We start from the raw sequence: 17,197 nt of genomic DNA, 5'->3' as shown, positions 1-17,197 counted from the left end.
TTAATCAACATTGGGAGTTTCAGCTAATTGTGCCCGCTTGTGGGCCTTCGAGGAGGCTCAATGTTAAGCTTTTTTTAGGCGCAAGGGCACTAACAGGCACCTTTTAAAAATGTAAATGTTTTAATTTACTAAGAAGCTGACTAGTGTACAGCAGTGAAACTAGTAAATGGTTTTGTACAGTTTTTTTTTAAAGTAATTTTCAATTATTTAAAGTCAGGTTACTCACGGGTGGTGGACTAGACAGTGATTAAAAATGCTTATTTTTGGTGATAAACCTATTTCCAGCTGTATTAATCAAACTGCACCAGATTACCACTCTTAAGTATATCACAGAATATTTTCTAATGGAAGAAAAAAAAACAATTACGGTGTAAAATGCTGCCCGATTGTGCCATAGAAACCAGTTTGGCATAAAAATAAAACAAAAAAGGTGACTCAACCGTGGCTAACAAGGGAAATTAGGGATAGCATAAGATCCAAGGAGAGGACATATAAATTGGCCAGAAAAAGCAGCAAACCTGAGGATTGGGAGCAGTTTAAGATTCAGCAAAGGATTAATTAAGAGGGGGAAAATAGAGTATGAGAGTAAACTTGCAGGGAACATAAAAACTGACTGTAAAAGCTTTTATAGATATGTGTGAAGAGAAAAAGATTGGTGAAGTCAAGCGTAGGTCCCTTGCAGTCAGAATCAGGGGAATTTATAATGGGGAACAAAGATATGGCAGACCAATTAAATACATACTTCGGTTCTGTCCTCACAAAGGAGGACACAAATAATCTCCCAGAGATGTCGGGGAACATAGGGTCTAATGAGAGGGAGGAACTGAATGAAATCAGAATTTGTAGGGAAATGGTGTTAGGGAAATTGACGGGATTGAAGGCCAATAAATCCCCAGGGCCTGATAATCTACATCCTAGGGTACTTAAAAAAGTGGCCCTAGAAATAGTAGATGCATTGCTGGTCATCTTCCAAAATTCGATAGACTCTGGAACAGTACCCATGGATTGAAGGGTAGCTAATATTACCCCACTATTCAAAAAAGGTGGTAGAGAGAAAACGGGGAATTATAGACCGGTAAGCCTGACATCTGTAGTGGGGAAAATGCTAGAGTCCATTATAAAAGATGTAATAGCAGAGCACTTGGAAAACAGTGACAGGGTCGGACAAAGTCAACATGGATTTACAAAAGGTAAATCGTGCTTGACTAATCTGCTGGAATTTTTTGAGGATGTAACTGGTAAAATAGATAAGGGAGAACCAGTGGGTGTGGTGTATTTGAACTTTCAGAAGGCTTTCGATAAGGTCCCGCATAAGAGATTAGCGCGTAAAGTTAAGGCACATGGGATTGGGGGCAAGGTATTGGATAGAGAACTGGTTGGCAGACAGAAAGCAGAGAGTTGGAATAAACAGGTCTTTTTCCGAGTGGCAGGCAGTGACTAGTGGGGTACCGCAGGGATCGGTCCTAGGAGCCCAGCTATTCACAATATATATTAATGATCTAGACGAGGGAACTAGATGTAATATCTCCAAGTTTGCAGACGACACAAAGCTGGGTGGGCGTGTGTGCTGTGAGGAGGATGCAGAGAAACTCCAGTATGATTTGGACAGGTTGGGTGATTGGGCAGAAGCATGGCAGATGCAGTATAATGTGGATAAATGCAAGGTTATCCACTTTGGTGTCAAAAACAGGAAGGAAGCTTATTATCTGAATGGCAATAGATTGGGAGAAGGGGAAGTGGAACGAGACCTGGGTGTCCTTGTGCACCAGTCGCTGAAGGTAAGCATGCAGGTGCAGCAGGCGGTTAAGAAGGCAAATGGTATGTTGACCTTCGTAGCGAGAGGGTTCGAGTACAGGAACAAGGATGTCCTGCTGCAGTTGTACAGGGCCTTGGTGAGACCACACCTTGAGTATTGTGTGCAGTTTTGGTCGCCTTATCTGAGGAAGGATGTTCTTGCCATGGAGGGAGTGCAGCGAAGATTCACCAGACTGATACCTGGGATGGCAGGAATGACGTATGAGGAGAGTTTGGGTCGATTGGGCTTATACTCGCTGGAGTTTAGAAGAATGAGAGGGGATCTCATTGAAACATATAAATTCTAACAGGACTAGACAGACTAGATGCAGGAAGAATGTTCCCGATGGCCGGGGAGTCCAGAACCAGGGGTCTTAGACTAAGGATAAGGGGTAAGCCATTTAGGACAGAGATGAGGAGGAATTTCTTCACCCAGAGAGTGATGAACCTGTGGAATTTTCTACCACAGAAGGCAGTAGAGGCCAATTCATTAAATATATTCAAGAAGGAGTTAGATATATTTCTTAAGGCTAAAGGGATCAAGGGATATGGAGAGAAAGCAGGGACAGGGTACTGAATTTGGATGATCAGCCATGATCTCATTGAATGGCAGAGCAGGCTCGAGGGGCCGAATGGCCTACTCCTGCTCCTATGATTCATGGAAGATTTTACATTTGTGATTATGCAAATGAGCGAGCAGAAACTTGAAGCATAAAATCAATTTAGAAAACTGGCGCAATTTTGAGTGCAATTTGCGCCCTGATTGCAGATTGCACTCAAAGCGGAACTCTACCTCTTTACATTTTGCACTAAGCTATCTCCAAAATGCACTGCATTTACTCACCTTGCATCTCCTTTCAGAGTTTGGATCATCAATGTTGTGGAAGCTATTTTCATCAATTTCTCCCAGCCACACATGTTCACCAAGACCCACTAAGCAGTTTGGGTTTCCTCTACAGTTGCGTCTACATTGGAGGGGGAAGCAAACATTAATATCAAAACCGTGAGTGAGTCTTGCAGACAATTATTAAAACACTGTTGCCAGCAAGAAAGTGCTTGTAAAACTGTTGCAATATTTTGTGATCCAATTATCTAATTTTTGTTATTACTAACTCACTCTAAAAGCCTTCAATCGTGCACTCTATTGACTCATTACGTAAACAGTATTGAGCTCCTGATCACTGCCCAGTGACCCATACTGCAGAATCTACATCGGAGAATACCAGGCAAGGACAGGATCAGGCTCCCTTCCCACCGTGGTCTGAGCCTGCTGACACTCCATCCAGGCTCACCCAAATATTGGCTATTGGGCAGAGAGCTCTGATCCCCACAGAACCAAACGCAGGCATACGTTACTACTTTCCACAAGAGAGGAATGCCAACTCCTACTGGCTAACTTCAAAATTAACAAATTAAAACTAATTTTAATTCATTCTATTTTTCAAGTGTTATTTACATAGAATTTTGCAGCACAGAAATAGACCATTTGGCCCAACAGGTCTGTGCCAGTGTTAATGCTCCACACAAGCCTCCTGCCACCTTACTTCACCTCACTTACATTTCTCCTGAATTGCTTATTGTATTTCTTTGTGATTAGCTTGTATTTATGGCCCCTAGTTTTAGACTCTCCCACGAGTGGAAGCATCTTCTCTGTCTACCCTATCAAACCCTTTCATAATTTTTAAAGACCTCTATTAGGTCACCCCTCAGGCTTCAAAGAGCCCCAGCCTGTTCAGTCTTTCCAGATAGTTGAACCCTCTCTGTTCTGGTATCATTCTTGTAAATCTGTTTTGCACGTTTTCCAATGCTTCTATATCCTTTTCGTAATATGGAGACCAGAACTGTGCACAATACTCCAAGTGTGGTCCAACCAGGGTCCTATACAAGTTTAACATAACTTCTCTGCTTTTGAATTCTATTCCTCTGGAATGAACCCCAGTGTTTTGTTTGCACTTTCATGGCTTCGTTAATCTGCATTGCTACTTTTAATGATTTGTGACGCTGATTTATGCGCCCATTCTACAAGTTTGTTACTATCTTCTTGTATCTGGTACAGGTAGACTATCCTTTATCCGAACTTCCGAAAACCGAAACCCTCTAAAAACCGAAAGTTTTTTCATTCAGCGTAAGTCGTGTGCACGACATGACCAGAGTGGCGCACGACTTACGCTGAGCAGGGCAGAGGGTCACTGAGTTCCCTCCTGGGTAGGAGATTGCAGGCCGAGCCGGGCAGTGTGAAGGAGGTACCGGGAGAGTGAACCCAACAATACAGTGGCCCGTCCGATAGCTGCAGCGGCCCGGCCGATATTCTTTTCTCCCCCGCGACCCCCACCCCCGACCCCCCGCCGACGCCAACCCCCACCCCCGACAAATTTCCCAGTCTTATAAAATACCTTCTGAAATCCGAAATTTTCCGAAAACCGAAACACGGCTGGTCCTGAGGTTTTCGGATAAAGGATAGTCTACCTGTATAGTGAAACCAGTCTCAATCACGGTGTTAATTTAAGTAAAGCTTAAAACCTGCATTAGACCACAAACCCAGTTTCTAAACGTCACAATTTCACACAGATCTCATAGGTTAAGAACTGCTTTTGAAAATCTTGATAAAACTGCAGTTATACTGCCTACTCAAAATTCCATGACACACTCAACTTTTAAATGGAAAAACTGAAGTGAAGAATTAAGAACGTAAAAGGAAATGAGGTAAATCAGTAAATAATGATTCGGTAACACCAAGTTGCCTAGTATCTATACAGCATAATGTTAATGATGTCCATTATTAAAGGTGACATTATGGCATCCAGAGTGAGCGGAGGTCCAGAAAGGAGTACAAGAGACACTGGAAGGACCAACATGACCTCGAGTCTACACAGGGGCTTTGGCACTTTGCTGGACATGCAGAAGAGGAGGAGCAGGAGCAAGTCAGGAGCTCCAGGATCAGGCACATGTCTACTGTGGCTGCAGTCGCGCGACAGGTAACGAGAATGGCTCCAGCATATAAATAAGGAGACGCCTGGCACATTTTGCAAACTTGGTTCCATTTGAACTGGCCAAGATTCAGAACTATTCTTCTAAGGAACATTATTTTTAAAATAAGAATTTGGTGGAGAAACATCAGCCAGGGTTCCCTTTCCTGATCTAACTACTACTGCTGGAACATGCCTCTGTATTCGACATGGAGTGAGCCCAGGCTCTGGCAGGGCTGTCAATCATGGGGTTTGTCACTGGATTAGGATGTTGTCCATTAATACAGAATGATTTCAAACAGCATCAGATTACCAGCTACCAATGTACATATCAAAAACATTTTCTTACTGATTGAGACAACACACCAACTCATTCGACATGGGGTAAATGGAGGTTTCTGATATCAAATTAAATAATAATGGAAAAGTACTATAGTTTACAATCCACACGACTCCTGCGATCCCAGAATTTTGCATACCCTGGGTCCAGGATCAGCATTTACTTTCACCCAATCAGTAATTGTGCCTGGGGCCAACTAAAATGGGGAGGGAGTGCGTGGGGGAAAACAGACAAAAAAAAGTCCCCAACAACAACTTGTATTTATATAGCAACTTTAACATAGTAAAACGTCCCAAGGCACTTCACAGGAGCATTGTAAGACAGAAGATTTGACACCGAGCCACACAAGGAGAAATTAGGGCAGGTGACCAAAAGCTTGGTCAAAGAGGTAGGTTTAAGGAGTGTCTTAAAGGAGGGAGGTAAAGAGGCAGAGAGGTTTAGGGATGGAACTCCAGAGCTTTGAGCCTAGGCAAACAAAGGCACGGCCGCCAATGGTTGAGTGATTATAATCAGGGATGCTCAAGAGGGCAGAATTAGAGGAGTGCAGATAGCTCGGGAGGGTTGTGGGGCTGGAGATTACAGGAGGGGCGAGGCCATGGAGGGAATCGAAAACAAGGATGAGAATTTTGAAATCGAGGCACTGCTTAACCAGGAGCCAATGTAGGTCAGCGAGCACAAGGGTGATGGGTGAACGGGACTTGGTGCGAGTTAGGACACGGGCAGCGAGCACAGGGGTGATGGGTGAACAGGACTTGGTGCGAGTTGGGACACGGGCAGCGCGCACAGGGGTGATGGGTGAACGGGACTTGGTGCGAGTTAGGACACGGGCAGCGAGCACAGGGGTGATGGGTGAACGGGACTTGGTGCGAGTTAGGACACGGGCAGCGAGCACAGGGGTGATGGGTGAACGAGACTTGGTGCGAGTTAGGACACGGGCAGCGAGCACAGGGGTGATGGGTGAACGGGACTGGGTGCGAGTTAGGACACGGGCAGCGAGCACAGGGGTGATGGGTGAACGGGACTTGGTGCGAGTTAGGACACGGGCAGCCGAGTTTTGGATGACCTCAAGTTTACGGAGGGTAGAATGTGGGAGGCCATTCAGGAGTGCGTTGGAATAGTCAAGTCTAGGGGTAACAAAGGCAGGAATGAGGGTTTCAGCAGTGGATGAGCTGAAACAGGGGCAGAGATGGGTGATGTTACAGAGGTGGAAATAGGCGGTCTAAGTTATGCTGTGGATATAGGGTCAGCTCATTCCAGAGTCACTATGACACCAAGGTTGCGAACAGTGTGGTTCAGCCCCAGACAGATGTTAGGGAGAGGGATGGAGTCAGTGGCTAATGAAAACAATGGCTTTGATCTTCCCAATATTTAATTGGAAAACATTTCTGCTCATCTAGTACTGGATGTCAGACAAGCAGTCTGACAATTTAGAGACCGTGGAGGGGTCGAGAGAAGAGGTAGATCTGGGTGTCGTCAGCGTACATGTGGAAACTGACGCTGTGCTTTCGGATGTCGCCGCCAAGGGGCAACATGTAGATGAGAAATAGGAGGGGGCCATGGATGGATCCTTGGGGGACACCAGGGGTGCGGGAAGGGAAGCCATTGTAGGTGATTCTCTGGCTACGATTATATAGATAAGAATGGAACCAGGCGAGTGCAATCCCACCCAGCTGGACAGCAGTGGAGAGGCGTTGGAGGATGGTGAGTGGTCAACCGTGTCAAAGGTGGCAGACAAGTCGAGAAGGATGAGGAGGCATGGATGCCCATCTTTCCCACAACTCCATCTTTGAATTCCTCCAATCAGGTTTCCGGCCCTGCCGCAGTACTGAAACGGCTCTCATCAAAGTCATAAATGACATCCTTTGTGACTGTGACAAAAGTAAACTATCCTTCCTTGTCCTTCGCAACTTGTCTGCCACCTTTGACACGGTTGACCACTCCATCCTCCTCCAACGCCTCGCCACCGTCATCCAGCTGGGTGGGACTGCACTCTCCTGGTTCCATTCTTATCTATCTAATCGTAGCCAGAGAATCAGAGGCGAGGCGACAACACGTTCAAGAACTCTGAATAAACGGTGCGCTCACTTGCAGGTTCAGTTAGACAAGGACCCTTGTTTGTTTGACAGGTCAATTAACAAGTTGGATGCAGTGCAGAACCAGTATGTTATTTGAGGAGGGAGCTGGAACAAAGCATTTTAAGATTGGTTTGTATCTATAAGATAGAGAGCCAAGTGCAGGAGGTGAAAGGTGTACATTATCTAAACTTTGAAAATCTTTCTTTAAAAAGTTTAAACACTCTGGGGGAGAAATTGGGTGGAGCCGCAAACGGGGCGCCAAGCTCGCCTGGGCGCCAGATTTAGCGCTGCAATCGGAGCAGCAGCGATCGCCGGAAATTCAGCTTGAGCGCCCCAAGAGGGACACGGGGCGAGGCTCGGGGCGCTCCGCGTCCCTTAGGGCGCTGAAACTGAATATCGCAGCGCAACGTGCCGCACAGCGCGCTGCGGTACTGCAGGCCTTCCTCCCATTCTTAAGGGGGAGGGGCCTGCACCAGCGCGATGAGCGATCGCGAGTGCCGGCAAAAGAGCCCGGCACCGAGGAGAAGTGCCGGGCTCTCGGAAAACAGCTGGCACTGCCGCGGGGGGAGAACAGGAGGCCGGGGACGGAGGTGCTGGCAGGCGGCCGCCGAAAAAAAAGGCCGCCCCGCACCTCCACCTTAATTTGCGCCACTGCCGCCACAGGTAGGCCCCGTGAACCGGGCGCGATTAGCGAGCGGCGCTAGAGGTGGTCGCTGCCAAATATCGCGATCAGGGCGGTAGCGGGGCGCTGCGCACACCGATGACATCATTGGTGGCAGCGCAGCGCAACAGGCTAACGCCGCCATTAGCGCCCCAGCTAAATATCGCGGGAGGCGTGGCCAGTGGCGCTAAAGCCACTGAGTGCCCTCTTTAGGCGCTAACTGGTGGCGCAGCCCACCGAATTTCTCCCCCTCTTACTTTTACATCTAGGTTGGGTTGAATTGGTTTGTTTTAGTTTAGTGGTCTGCTAAATCTCTTGGAAAAAGTCGAAGTTGGGAATGGGAGTCAATCATATAGGAAGAATGACCCAATTAGATGTGTTAGATAAAATAGATTTGACTAGGTTAGAATAAATTTGTGCTGATTATAATAAACTTGACTAGGATTAAGAGTGACAGGAGGGTGACAAGGTGCAGCAGGAAGAAAGTGTTACACCTACACATGCTCTATTCAAGCTTTCACATTATATTTTGCTAAAATCAATTCCTCTGGTGATTTCTACGTAGCTTGTGTTCAGCTTCAGTAGGAATCTCTTGGATTGAAGGGCTATGCGACAATAGTTACACATCGGTCCATCTTCCACTGTACACAGTAACCATATACCCAGTAAACATGCCACCAACAGCATCTTTAATAGTCCATAAAAAAAAACATCCATCACACAGTAAACACTCAACTTCCACCTTTCAAACTCAAACAGTCTCTCTAGTCTCTAAAAAAGCACTAAGATTTAGTCAAACATGACAGATCTTCCAATCATAGTTGTTCATTTTGCAGCAATGTAAAAGCTGCACAGAACGCAGAATATCCTGAGTTTTACAGAAATGATTGCAGCCACTGAAAGTGTATGCTTTAATCATCTGCTACAGTAACAGACCAATGTCACCAGTATCCGGATTCCCACTGCATTCCCTACCATCCCTGTCCGTGCTGCCACATTCAGCTTGCTCTTTGCTTCTGGTATACACGTCAGGGAACTTAAGCAGGGAATGGGAAACAGGGCCAACAGAGCAAATTCAAGAACATGCTGGTGGCAGAGTTGTTCAGCTTTCAAATGTCTTCATCATACTGTGGTCACGCACGCACCCTCATTTCAACAGAGCCTAGCAATTTGAGTTGCACTTCTAGTAGATAAACACAATTTCCAGCTGGTAGGGAACTGTGAACTCAAAAGCTCCAAAACTTTGCATCAATTCAATGGACAATGATGCTCATGTGTTCCATGACTCTGGCAAAGTGAACCCGTTGCCCCGCAATGCCCCTCGAAGGCCATGGGAGGAAAAGGACATCCAAAATGACAAGTCATCTCCTGCAATCATGCGTACAAGCGTGGCTTGAAGACTTTTTTCAACAGCACCAATAAAATCAGTTATGTGTTTCAACTTCACCTTTGAGCTCGCAGTACTAGGCAGGAACTTCAGAGGAGTCCTGATCTAGCTTAGTAAGTTAGTTCTTTCCCTGAAGTTGATTATGTACTTTACCATCAGTTGTCTACCAATCTTTGGTAGAATTGTTGATCTTGTTGGCACGATTAGAAAACTGGGGGGTGGGGGGGTGAAATTTGGTTATGCCCTGTTTGGGGGTGGTAATCAAATTAACACCGGAGATTTATCGCCCAGCGCGGAAGTACCACCCCGGCCGCTAAATTTGACTTACCGCCTCGGCGAGGAAGCGGAGCGCTATCTCGGGCTCTCCACTTCCACTTGGGCAGTGTCGGGGGCGCAAAGCGCGGTAGCGCTGGACCGCTACGCGGCCGCTTCGCCGTAGCACTGACGCGTTTCAGCGCCCCTCCCCTTCTGTTAAAGGGAAGGGATGCTGTGAGCTCTGTAGGGCCTCCGATGGCCCACACTAGCCCACCAGGGCGGCGTGGTGCCATGGCTGCAGCCCGGCAACAAGACGCGGTGCCAGGCTGCGTGATGGCGGCCACGGACCACGCCAAGGAGGGCCGACCTGCAGGTCGTCGAAAATAAATAAAATGGCGGCGCGGGTTGCGGCCGCACCTCCCTTTAATTAGCACCCCATGAGCAGAGGTCGACCTGGCTCGCGACCCGCAAGGCTGGTGCCAAAACTGCTCGTGGGGCGCAGCCAAATTTCGGCCGTTGGGCAGTAAGGGGTCGCAGCGGGGCGATGACACCATCGCCGGTGACGCAGCGGCCCGGGCGCTATCGGCTAGCGCCTCAGTAGCGCCCCGTCAAATTTCACGGGAAGCCTCCGCCCAGGCGATAAGCCCTTTGCGCCCCGTTAACGCCCCCCGGAGGCGCTAACGGCAGGCGCAAAGGAGCCGAATTTTGCGGCCTGGATGTCCATTCATTTTTTTTTAAACTACAATATTCTTTCTTCTGATTTGTATTCTTCAAATCAAGCATAGAATTACACAGAAACAGGGCGTTTTGCCCATCCAGTCCATGCCGGTGTTTATGCTCCACTTGAGCCTCCTCCCATCCTTCCTCATCTAACTATCAGCATAACCCTCTATTCCCTTCTCACTCATATGCTTGTCCAGCCTCCCCTTAAATGCATTTAACGATTCGCTTCAACCACTCCCTGTGGTAGTGAGGTCCACATTCGCACCACTCTCTGGGTAAAGAAGTTTCTCCTGAATTCCCTATTGGATTTCTTGATGACTAGCTTATATTGCTGGCCTCTAGTTTTGCTCTTCCCCCACACTCTCTGTGTCTCTATCAAAACCTTTCATCATTTTAAAGACCTCTATTAGGTCACTCCCTCAGCCTTTTCATTTCAAGAGAAGGGAGACCCAGTCTGTTCATCTTTTCTTGATATTTATAACCTCACAGTTCTGGCATCCTCCTTGTAAATCTTTATTACACCCTGCCCAGTGCCTCCATTATCCTTTTTATAATATGGCGACCAGAACTGCGCACAGTACTTCAAGTGTGGTTTAACCAAGGTTCGATACAAATTTAGCATAACTTCTGTACTTTTCAATTCTATCCCTCTAGAAATAAGCCAGAGTGCTTGATTTGCCTTTTTTTATTGCCTTATTGACCTGCATTGCTACTTTTAGTGATTTGTGTATTTGTACTCAGAGATCCCTTTGCTCCTTTACCCCATTTAGATTCTTACTTTCCAAAACATGGCACATAAAAGGGAGCAGGTTTTAGATCATAGGAGACACATTCTACTTATAGAAACTATTTTTTGCTGTGAAGGCAAGTGTTGGGGAAAAGCCCAAAGTGTAACAACTGATGTCAGCTAAGATGGGATAAATGTCACCGTACAGACCAAACAAGCTGTCCAAAGTATTAATTTAAGCAAATTATCAGAAACAAGTTGCTGTTACTATAGCTACAAGTTCAGAAATTAATTCCATAGTGGGGAAACTGGAAGCTGAAACAAGTAGAGCGAACAGCAAAGGGAAGGGGGAAGGAGGGCAGCATCACCATGAGGCTGAAGAGAGAGTCGTGCCAACACAAGGTGAGTTAGAGGACACATAACACAGAACCGAACCAATGCTGATGTCCACTTAAATTGGCAGAGAGGCTGAAAGACTGAGACTGCAAGTGAGGGTCCAACTGATTCAGCCCATAAATCTGTACAGAATAACAATTAAACCTAACCTTATTCCACATTTTAAGGAGGGGGATCAAAGACTGAATCTAAAGGGTATTGTTAGCAAACCATGATAGATGGGGAAACAGAAATATGGGCAAAAGTCTGGAACTTAGCAGTAAGTGTTTTCATAAATATAGCGTGGATTACAATGTAAAACAATCAATTCGCAGTTTCGACCTCGCACCAGATATATATAGGCAAAAATTTTAAATGTTATGGAAAAGACAGGACTGCAGTTGCATCGAAAAGAAAACAATGAAAGATGTCTTGAACTTATGGTTAGAGGAAGAAAATCTAATGACTTTTGATGAAGCGCAAGTTCATGTTAGATAATTTTCTGGAAGTTGGCCCAAGTAATTTAAAGGTTATTGTTTCTTGACCAAGAGCCCAGAACCATAAATCAGACAGCCGAGCGAGCCAATTACCTTGCAGCTTCAGGAGCGTTGGGAACAAGGAGGTGGGAAGATTAGCTGAAATCTTCCTACCTACTCGCCAGCTTCTCCCTCACAAGACAGATTAAAACTGGAGATGCCCCTGCCAGTAGATCAATGTAGAATGTCCCACAAGCTGCTGCACCAAGAACAGGACAGTCCCAGCTTTGATCTCTGAACTTTGTCGAGTTAGTTTTACAGTGGTAAACTGGCCTCACCATTCCTAAGTTATGGGCAGAGAGTAACGAGAGATCAGCCTTGGTTCCTGCTCGCTTTTCAGCAACCCATGGGCAAAGTGCAGCAATTCACTTATGTCAGACAGCTTCAGCTGCGATAGCTGCCACAGCCAAACAGCTCCCTCAGTCATTAACTGTCCGGGGTCTCACGAAGAATGCCTACTTGAGCAAGGTATTGGAATTGTTCTCCCATCTACGCTATCTGCTTTCTGGCCAACTCAAAAGCACTACTGGCAAAAGCCTCGCAGCAGGCTGCTTGCCCACCATCTTTGCCAAAGGATGGTATAGTGTAGCACCAAAACATGGAAAGAAAAATTCACCTTGTATTTAAAAAAAATCTTTCCAGTTAATGAAGTGTATTTCTGAATTCTTATCCGATCTGCACGTTTGAAAAATCAAAACGTGGCCGATGTGGGGTGCCAAACTGCGCACACAAGCAAACGACATCCACTATCTTCTGTATGTATCTCCTCTCTATACTGAAAATTGGAATACTATACTATTGCAAAGGTCATCCTTAAAGGCAAAAGAAGAGTGGAAGAACAAAGTCAAGATGGCCAACTTGAGCCATTCTTGGAAGAACTCTTCAGGAGAGTTTCAGGTACACTTCCAGGACATGGCAGAGGTTTGAAATGGTTGCTTTGCATCAGTTTTCACTCCTGTAGACTATGCTCTGCTACCATTAATGTAATGGAGTTCTTCCAATGCCCCAATGCCATCCTTTATTATAACATAACTAAAAATGATTTTACTATTGTTACTGTAATTATTCACAACTTTCTTTTCCACCAACCTTTCTGCCACCTTGAGCTGAGCACAATACCAATTCCTATTCTTCCGAGTCTAGAATCATAGAATGATACAGCACAGGAGGAGGCCATTTGGCCCATTGTGCCTATGCCGGCTCTTTGGAAGAACTATCCAATTTGTTCGACTCCCCCGCTCGTTCCCCATCGCCCTGCAAATCTTTCCCCTTCAAATATTTATCCAATTCCTTTTTATAAGTTACGACTGAATCTGCTTAAAAGTTACTACTGAATCTGCTTAAAAGTTACGACTGAATCTGCTTAAAAGTTACGACTGAATCTGCTTCTCTTTCAGGCAGTGCATTCCAGATCATAACTCACTGTGTAAAAATCGGTTTCTCATCTCGCCTCTGGTTCTTTTGTCAATGACCTTAAGTCTGTGTCCTCTGGTTACCAACCCTTCTGGCACTGGAAACAGTTTCTCCTTATTTACTTGATCAAAACCCTTCATGATTTGAACACCTCTATCAAATCACCTCTTAACCTTCTCTGCTCTCAGGAGAACAATCCCAGCTTCTCTAGTCTCTCCACGTAACTGAAGTCCCTCATCTCTGGTACTATTCTAGTAAATCTCCTCTGCACCATCTCCAAGGCCTTGACATCCTTCCTAAAGTGCGGCGCCCAGAATTGAACACAATACTCCAGCTGGGGCCTAACCAGTGTTTATAAAGCTTTAGCATAACATCCTTGCTTTTGTACTCCATGCCTCCATTTATAAAGCCAAGGATCCCCAAAGCCTTCTCAACTTGCCCTGCTACCTTCAAATATTTCGATACATATACCCCCAGGACTCTGTTCCTGCACCCCCTTTAAAATTGTACCATTTACTTTATATTGCCTTTCCTCATTCTTCCTACCAAAATATATCACTTTTCCACATGTCTTTCACCAATCTATGTCCTCCTGAAATCTATCCTCATTGTTTACTACCTTTCCGAATTTCATGTCATCTGCATACTTTGAAATTATGCCCTGTATACATACCCAAGTCCAGGTCATTAATATACATCAAAAAGAGCAGTGGTCCTAATACCGACCCCTGGGGCACACCACTGTATACCTCCCTCCAGTCTGAAAAACAACCGCTCACCACTGCTCTCTGTCCCTTAGCCAATTTCGTATCCACGCTGCCACTGTCCCTTTAATCCCACGGGCTTCAATTTTGACAGCCCATGTACACATTACCCACTGCACTACCCTCATCAACCCTCTCCGTTACTTCAAAGAACTCAATCAAGTTAGTCAAACACAAACCTTTAACAAGTCCGTGCTGGCTTTCATTTATTAACCTATTCTTTTCTAAGTGCCACTTAATTTTGTCCCGGATTTTTGTCTCAAAAGTTTCCCCACCACCGACTTTAAGCTGACATGCCTGTATTTACCCAGTTTATCCCTCTTCCCTATTTTCAACAGGGGTGTAACATTTGCAATCCTCCAGTCCTCTGGCACGGCTCCCACATCTAATGAGGATTGGAAGATTGTGGCCAGAGCCTCTGCAATTTCCACCCTTATTTCCTCACCAACCGAGGACGCATCCCATCCGGACCGGGTGACTTTTCTCCTTTGAATACTACCAACTTTTTTAAGTACCTCTGTCTATTTTTATCAGATACAATATCTCTACTATCTCCTCCTTTACTATCATCTTTCATGAAGACACGTGCAAAATACTCATTTATACCTCAACCATGCCCTCTGCCTCCATAAGATGATCTTCCTTTCTAGTCCATAATTGGCCCACCCTTCCTCCAACAACCCTTTCACTACTTATATGAATAGTTGACACTAAAGTTGTAGATGTAATTCTGGAAAGAAAGACTAAGGGGCCTCAAATCAGAATGAGCTGCTGAGCCAGACCACACTGACTAGCATACTGGGGTTCTGGCAAAAATGGCGACAGTCCCGCCAGATTGAGCCACCCTGCTTGGCTGAAATAAAGCTCCGAGGTTGATATTTTGGAATTCACATGGCCGACCGCAACAGCACGTGGATATACCAAATCAGTGGCCTCCCTCATGGATCAGTTCTAGCTCCATACTCCTTTTTAATCTGTACGTAAATGACCTGCCTGTGACCAGACCGCAGAAATCCAACTATGCTGTTGACAGTGCATTTGGTAGTAACTTTTCCACCCTGGAAACTGCACATTGTAAGACTATGAAACTTATGGCAGAGAACTGCCTGAAATAACATCTTCAACCAAGTACCACAAAGATTGTGTCCTCTGTTTTTCACTTGGCACAATCATAGTGCCTCTCGTGAACTTCCTAACATCCTAAATGGTCAACTCCTACAACATGATGCTCACCCTGCTGACTTGGGAGACCGGTCACTAATCTACAAAAACCATCCATTCAAAACTGTTGAGGAAGTTCAAACCTGAAATAACCTAACTGCCAAACTTGTCAACTGTCTGGGAGCAAATTCCTCCACTTTACACTTATTTGCTCTCACACCCTGCTATTCAGTTGCAGAAATATTGTACTCCGTTTGGGTTTGCCACTGTACTGGTAGTCTGCCAGGCACATCACGCCATAATTCACTCCCACAGTTACATAGAACTTTACAGCACAGAAAGGCCATTCAGCCAAACTGGCGGTGTTTATACACCACACGAGCCTCCTTCTATCTTACTTCATCTCACCCTATCAGTATATCCTATTCCTCTCACCCTATCAGTATATCCTATTCCTTTCACCCTATCAGTATATCCTATTCCTCTCGCCCTCACCCTATCAGTATATCCTATTCCTCTCACCCTCACCCTATCAGTATATCCTATTCCTTTCGCCCTCACCCTATCAGTATATCCTATTCCTTTCGCCCTCACCCTATCAGTATATCCTATTCCTTTCACCCTCATGTACTTACCTAGCTTCCCATTAAATGCATCTATGCTAATCGCCTAAACCACTCCAGGTGGTAGCAAGTGCCACATTCTCATCACACTGAGTAAAGAAGTTTCTCCTGAATTCCTTATTGGATTAATGACTATCTTATATTTATGGCTCCTAGTTTTTGACTCCCCACAAGTGGGAACATCTTCTCTACGTCTACCCTATCGAACCCCTTCACAATTTTAAAGACCTCTATCAGGTCACCACTCAGTCAGATAAAAAAGAGCCCCAGCCTGTTCAGTATTTCCTGATAGTTGTACGCTCTCAGTTCTAGTATCATCCTTGTAAATCTTTTTTGCAGTTTTTCCAGTGCTTCTATATCCTTTTTGCGATACGGAGACCAGAACTGCGTACAGTACTCCAAGTGTGGTCTAACCAAAATTCTATACCAAAGTTACTAGCCCTCTGCAACATAGCTCTTCCACATCTTAGTTGGTCAGATGCAAAATTGGTTAAGTAGGCTTTGTGTAAAAATCATGTTGCCAATTCATTCTAGTTTCATCCACCAACTCACTCAATATGATCAACCTTTATTGATTCATTTGACTTTTCCTCATCAACTCGCTGGCGGGAAGAGTGGAGAGCAGATGCTTTTATAAATCACCATATTATCTTGAACCATACAGACCGTCAACCAGGATTCAACTAACCGCGATGCAATTGAGCACTTAACATCCGTTTCCAAACTGGACTGGGACAATGCACTTCAAATCTTCACCAATGGTGCCTTCGTCACCACGGTAAATGTCCGAGAGAACAAATACTAGCCACGTCCTACATCGCTCATGCTCACTAACTAAACCATCTGGTGACCTACAGGCTTTGAATGCTGGTGATGACAATGCTCTAAGGTGCCTGGAATTATATGCTGAGTCTGCATAGGCTAAAGAACTTCCCTGCCAAAGGCTACTGCCAATCACTTTACAGCCACCTGCTACAAAGCATGCAGAGTAGCCAAGCATGACCAGCTTTAGTGCTGTACATAAAATGTCACTAAAGCAGAATGGTGGGCATGTAAAATTTTCAAGTACATTCACTTGAACAGTAAATATACAATACAGGAAACTTTGGTTTATCCAGAGGTTGTATGTCCGGAAACCTCGATCTAATGGCAGAAATCAGCAGCCATTTTGTTAGGTTTTTTTTCTTTTTTTTTTCTTCTCCTAGCATTTTTTTAAACAGTCTCTGGAAAGCGTCTCTGAAGCTGTTGCTAAGCTACAGAGACGCTTCCAAGGTACGGGCCGACTGTTTACAAGCTGTTGCTAAGCAACAGTGTTTGTTGTCAGATACGGAGATGAAAACCTCCGTATCCTTCAACATTAGCGCTGGTCTGTCCGGAAGTTTTCCTAGATCGGCATC

At 45.4% G+C, this 17,197-nt stretch overlaps 1 protein-coding gene across 10 annotated transcripts in view; it reads right to left on the bottom strand.

Annotated features, from left to right (window-relative positions):
- The window catches only part of usp48 (ubiquitin specific peptidase 48), a 208,321-nt gene that overhangs the window by 178,701 nt on the left and 12,423 nt on the right, over positions 1-17,197 (bottom strand). For all 10 annotated transcript variants that reach the window (XR_015073512.1, XR_015073513.1, XR_015073514.1 and 7 more), the window contains exon 2: positions 2,639-2,759. Coding sequence is in view for 5 of the 10 variants with exons in the window: in XM_085966770.1 (XP_085822896.1) it covers positions 2,639-2,759 (121 nt within the window). In the remaining 5 variants the exon portion in view is untranslated. The remainder of the gene's footprint in view (positions 1-2,638; positions 2,760-17,197) is intronic.

Source organism: Somniosus microcephalus, chromosome 25 (genome assembly GCF_052327205.1).
Source record: "Somniosus microcephalus isolate GS21.2 chromosome 25, FLI_Smic_1.0, whole genome shotgun sequence".
Lineage (NCBI taxonomy): Eukaryota > Metazoa > Chordata > Chondrichthyes > Squaliformes > Somniosidae > Somniosus > Somniosus microcephalus.
This window is presented reverse-complemented; position numbering and strand designations above follow the sequence as displayed.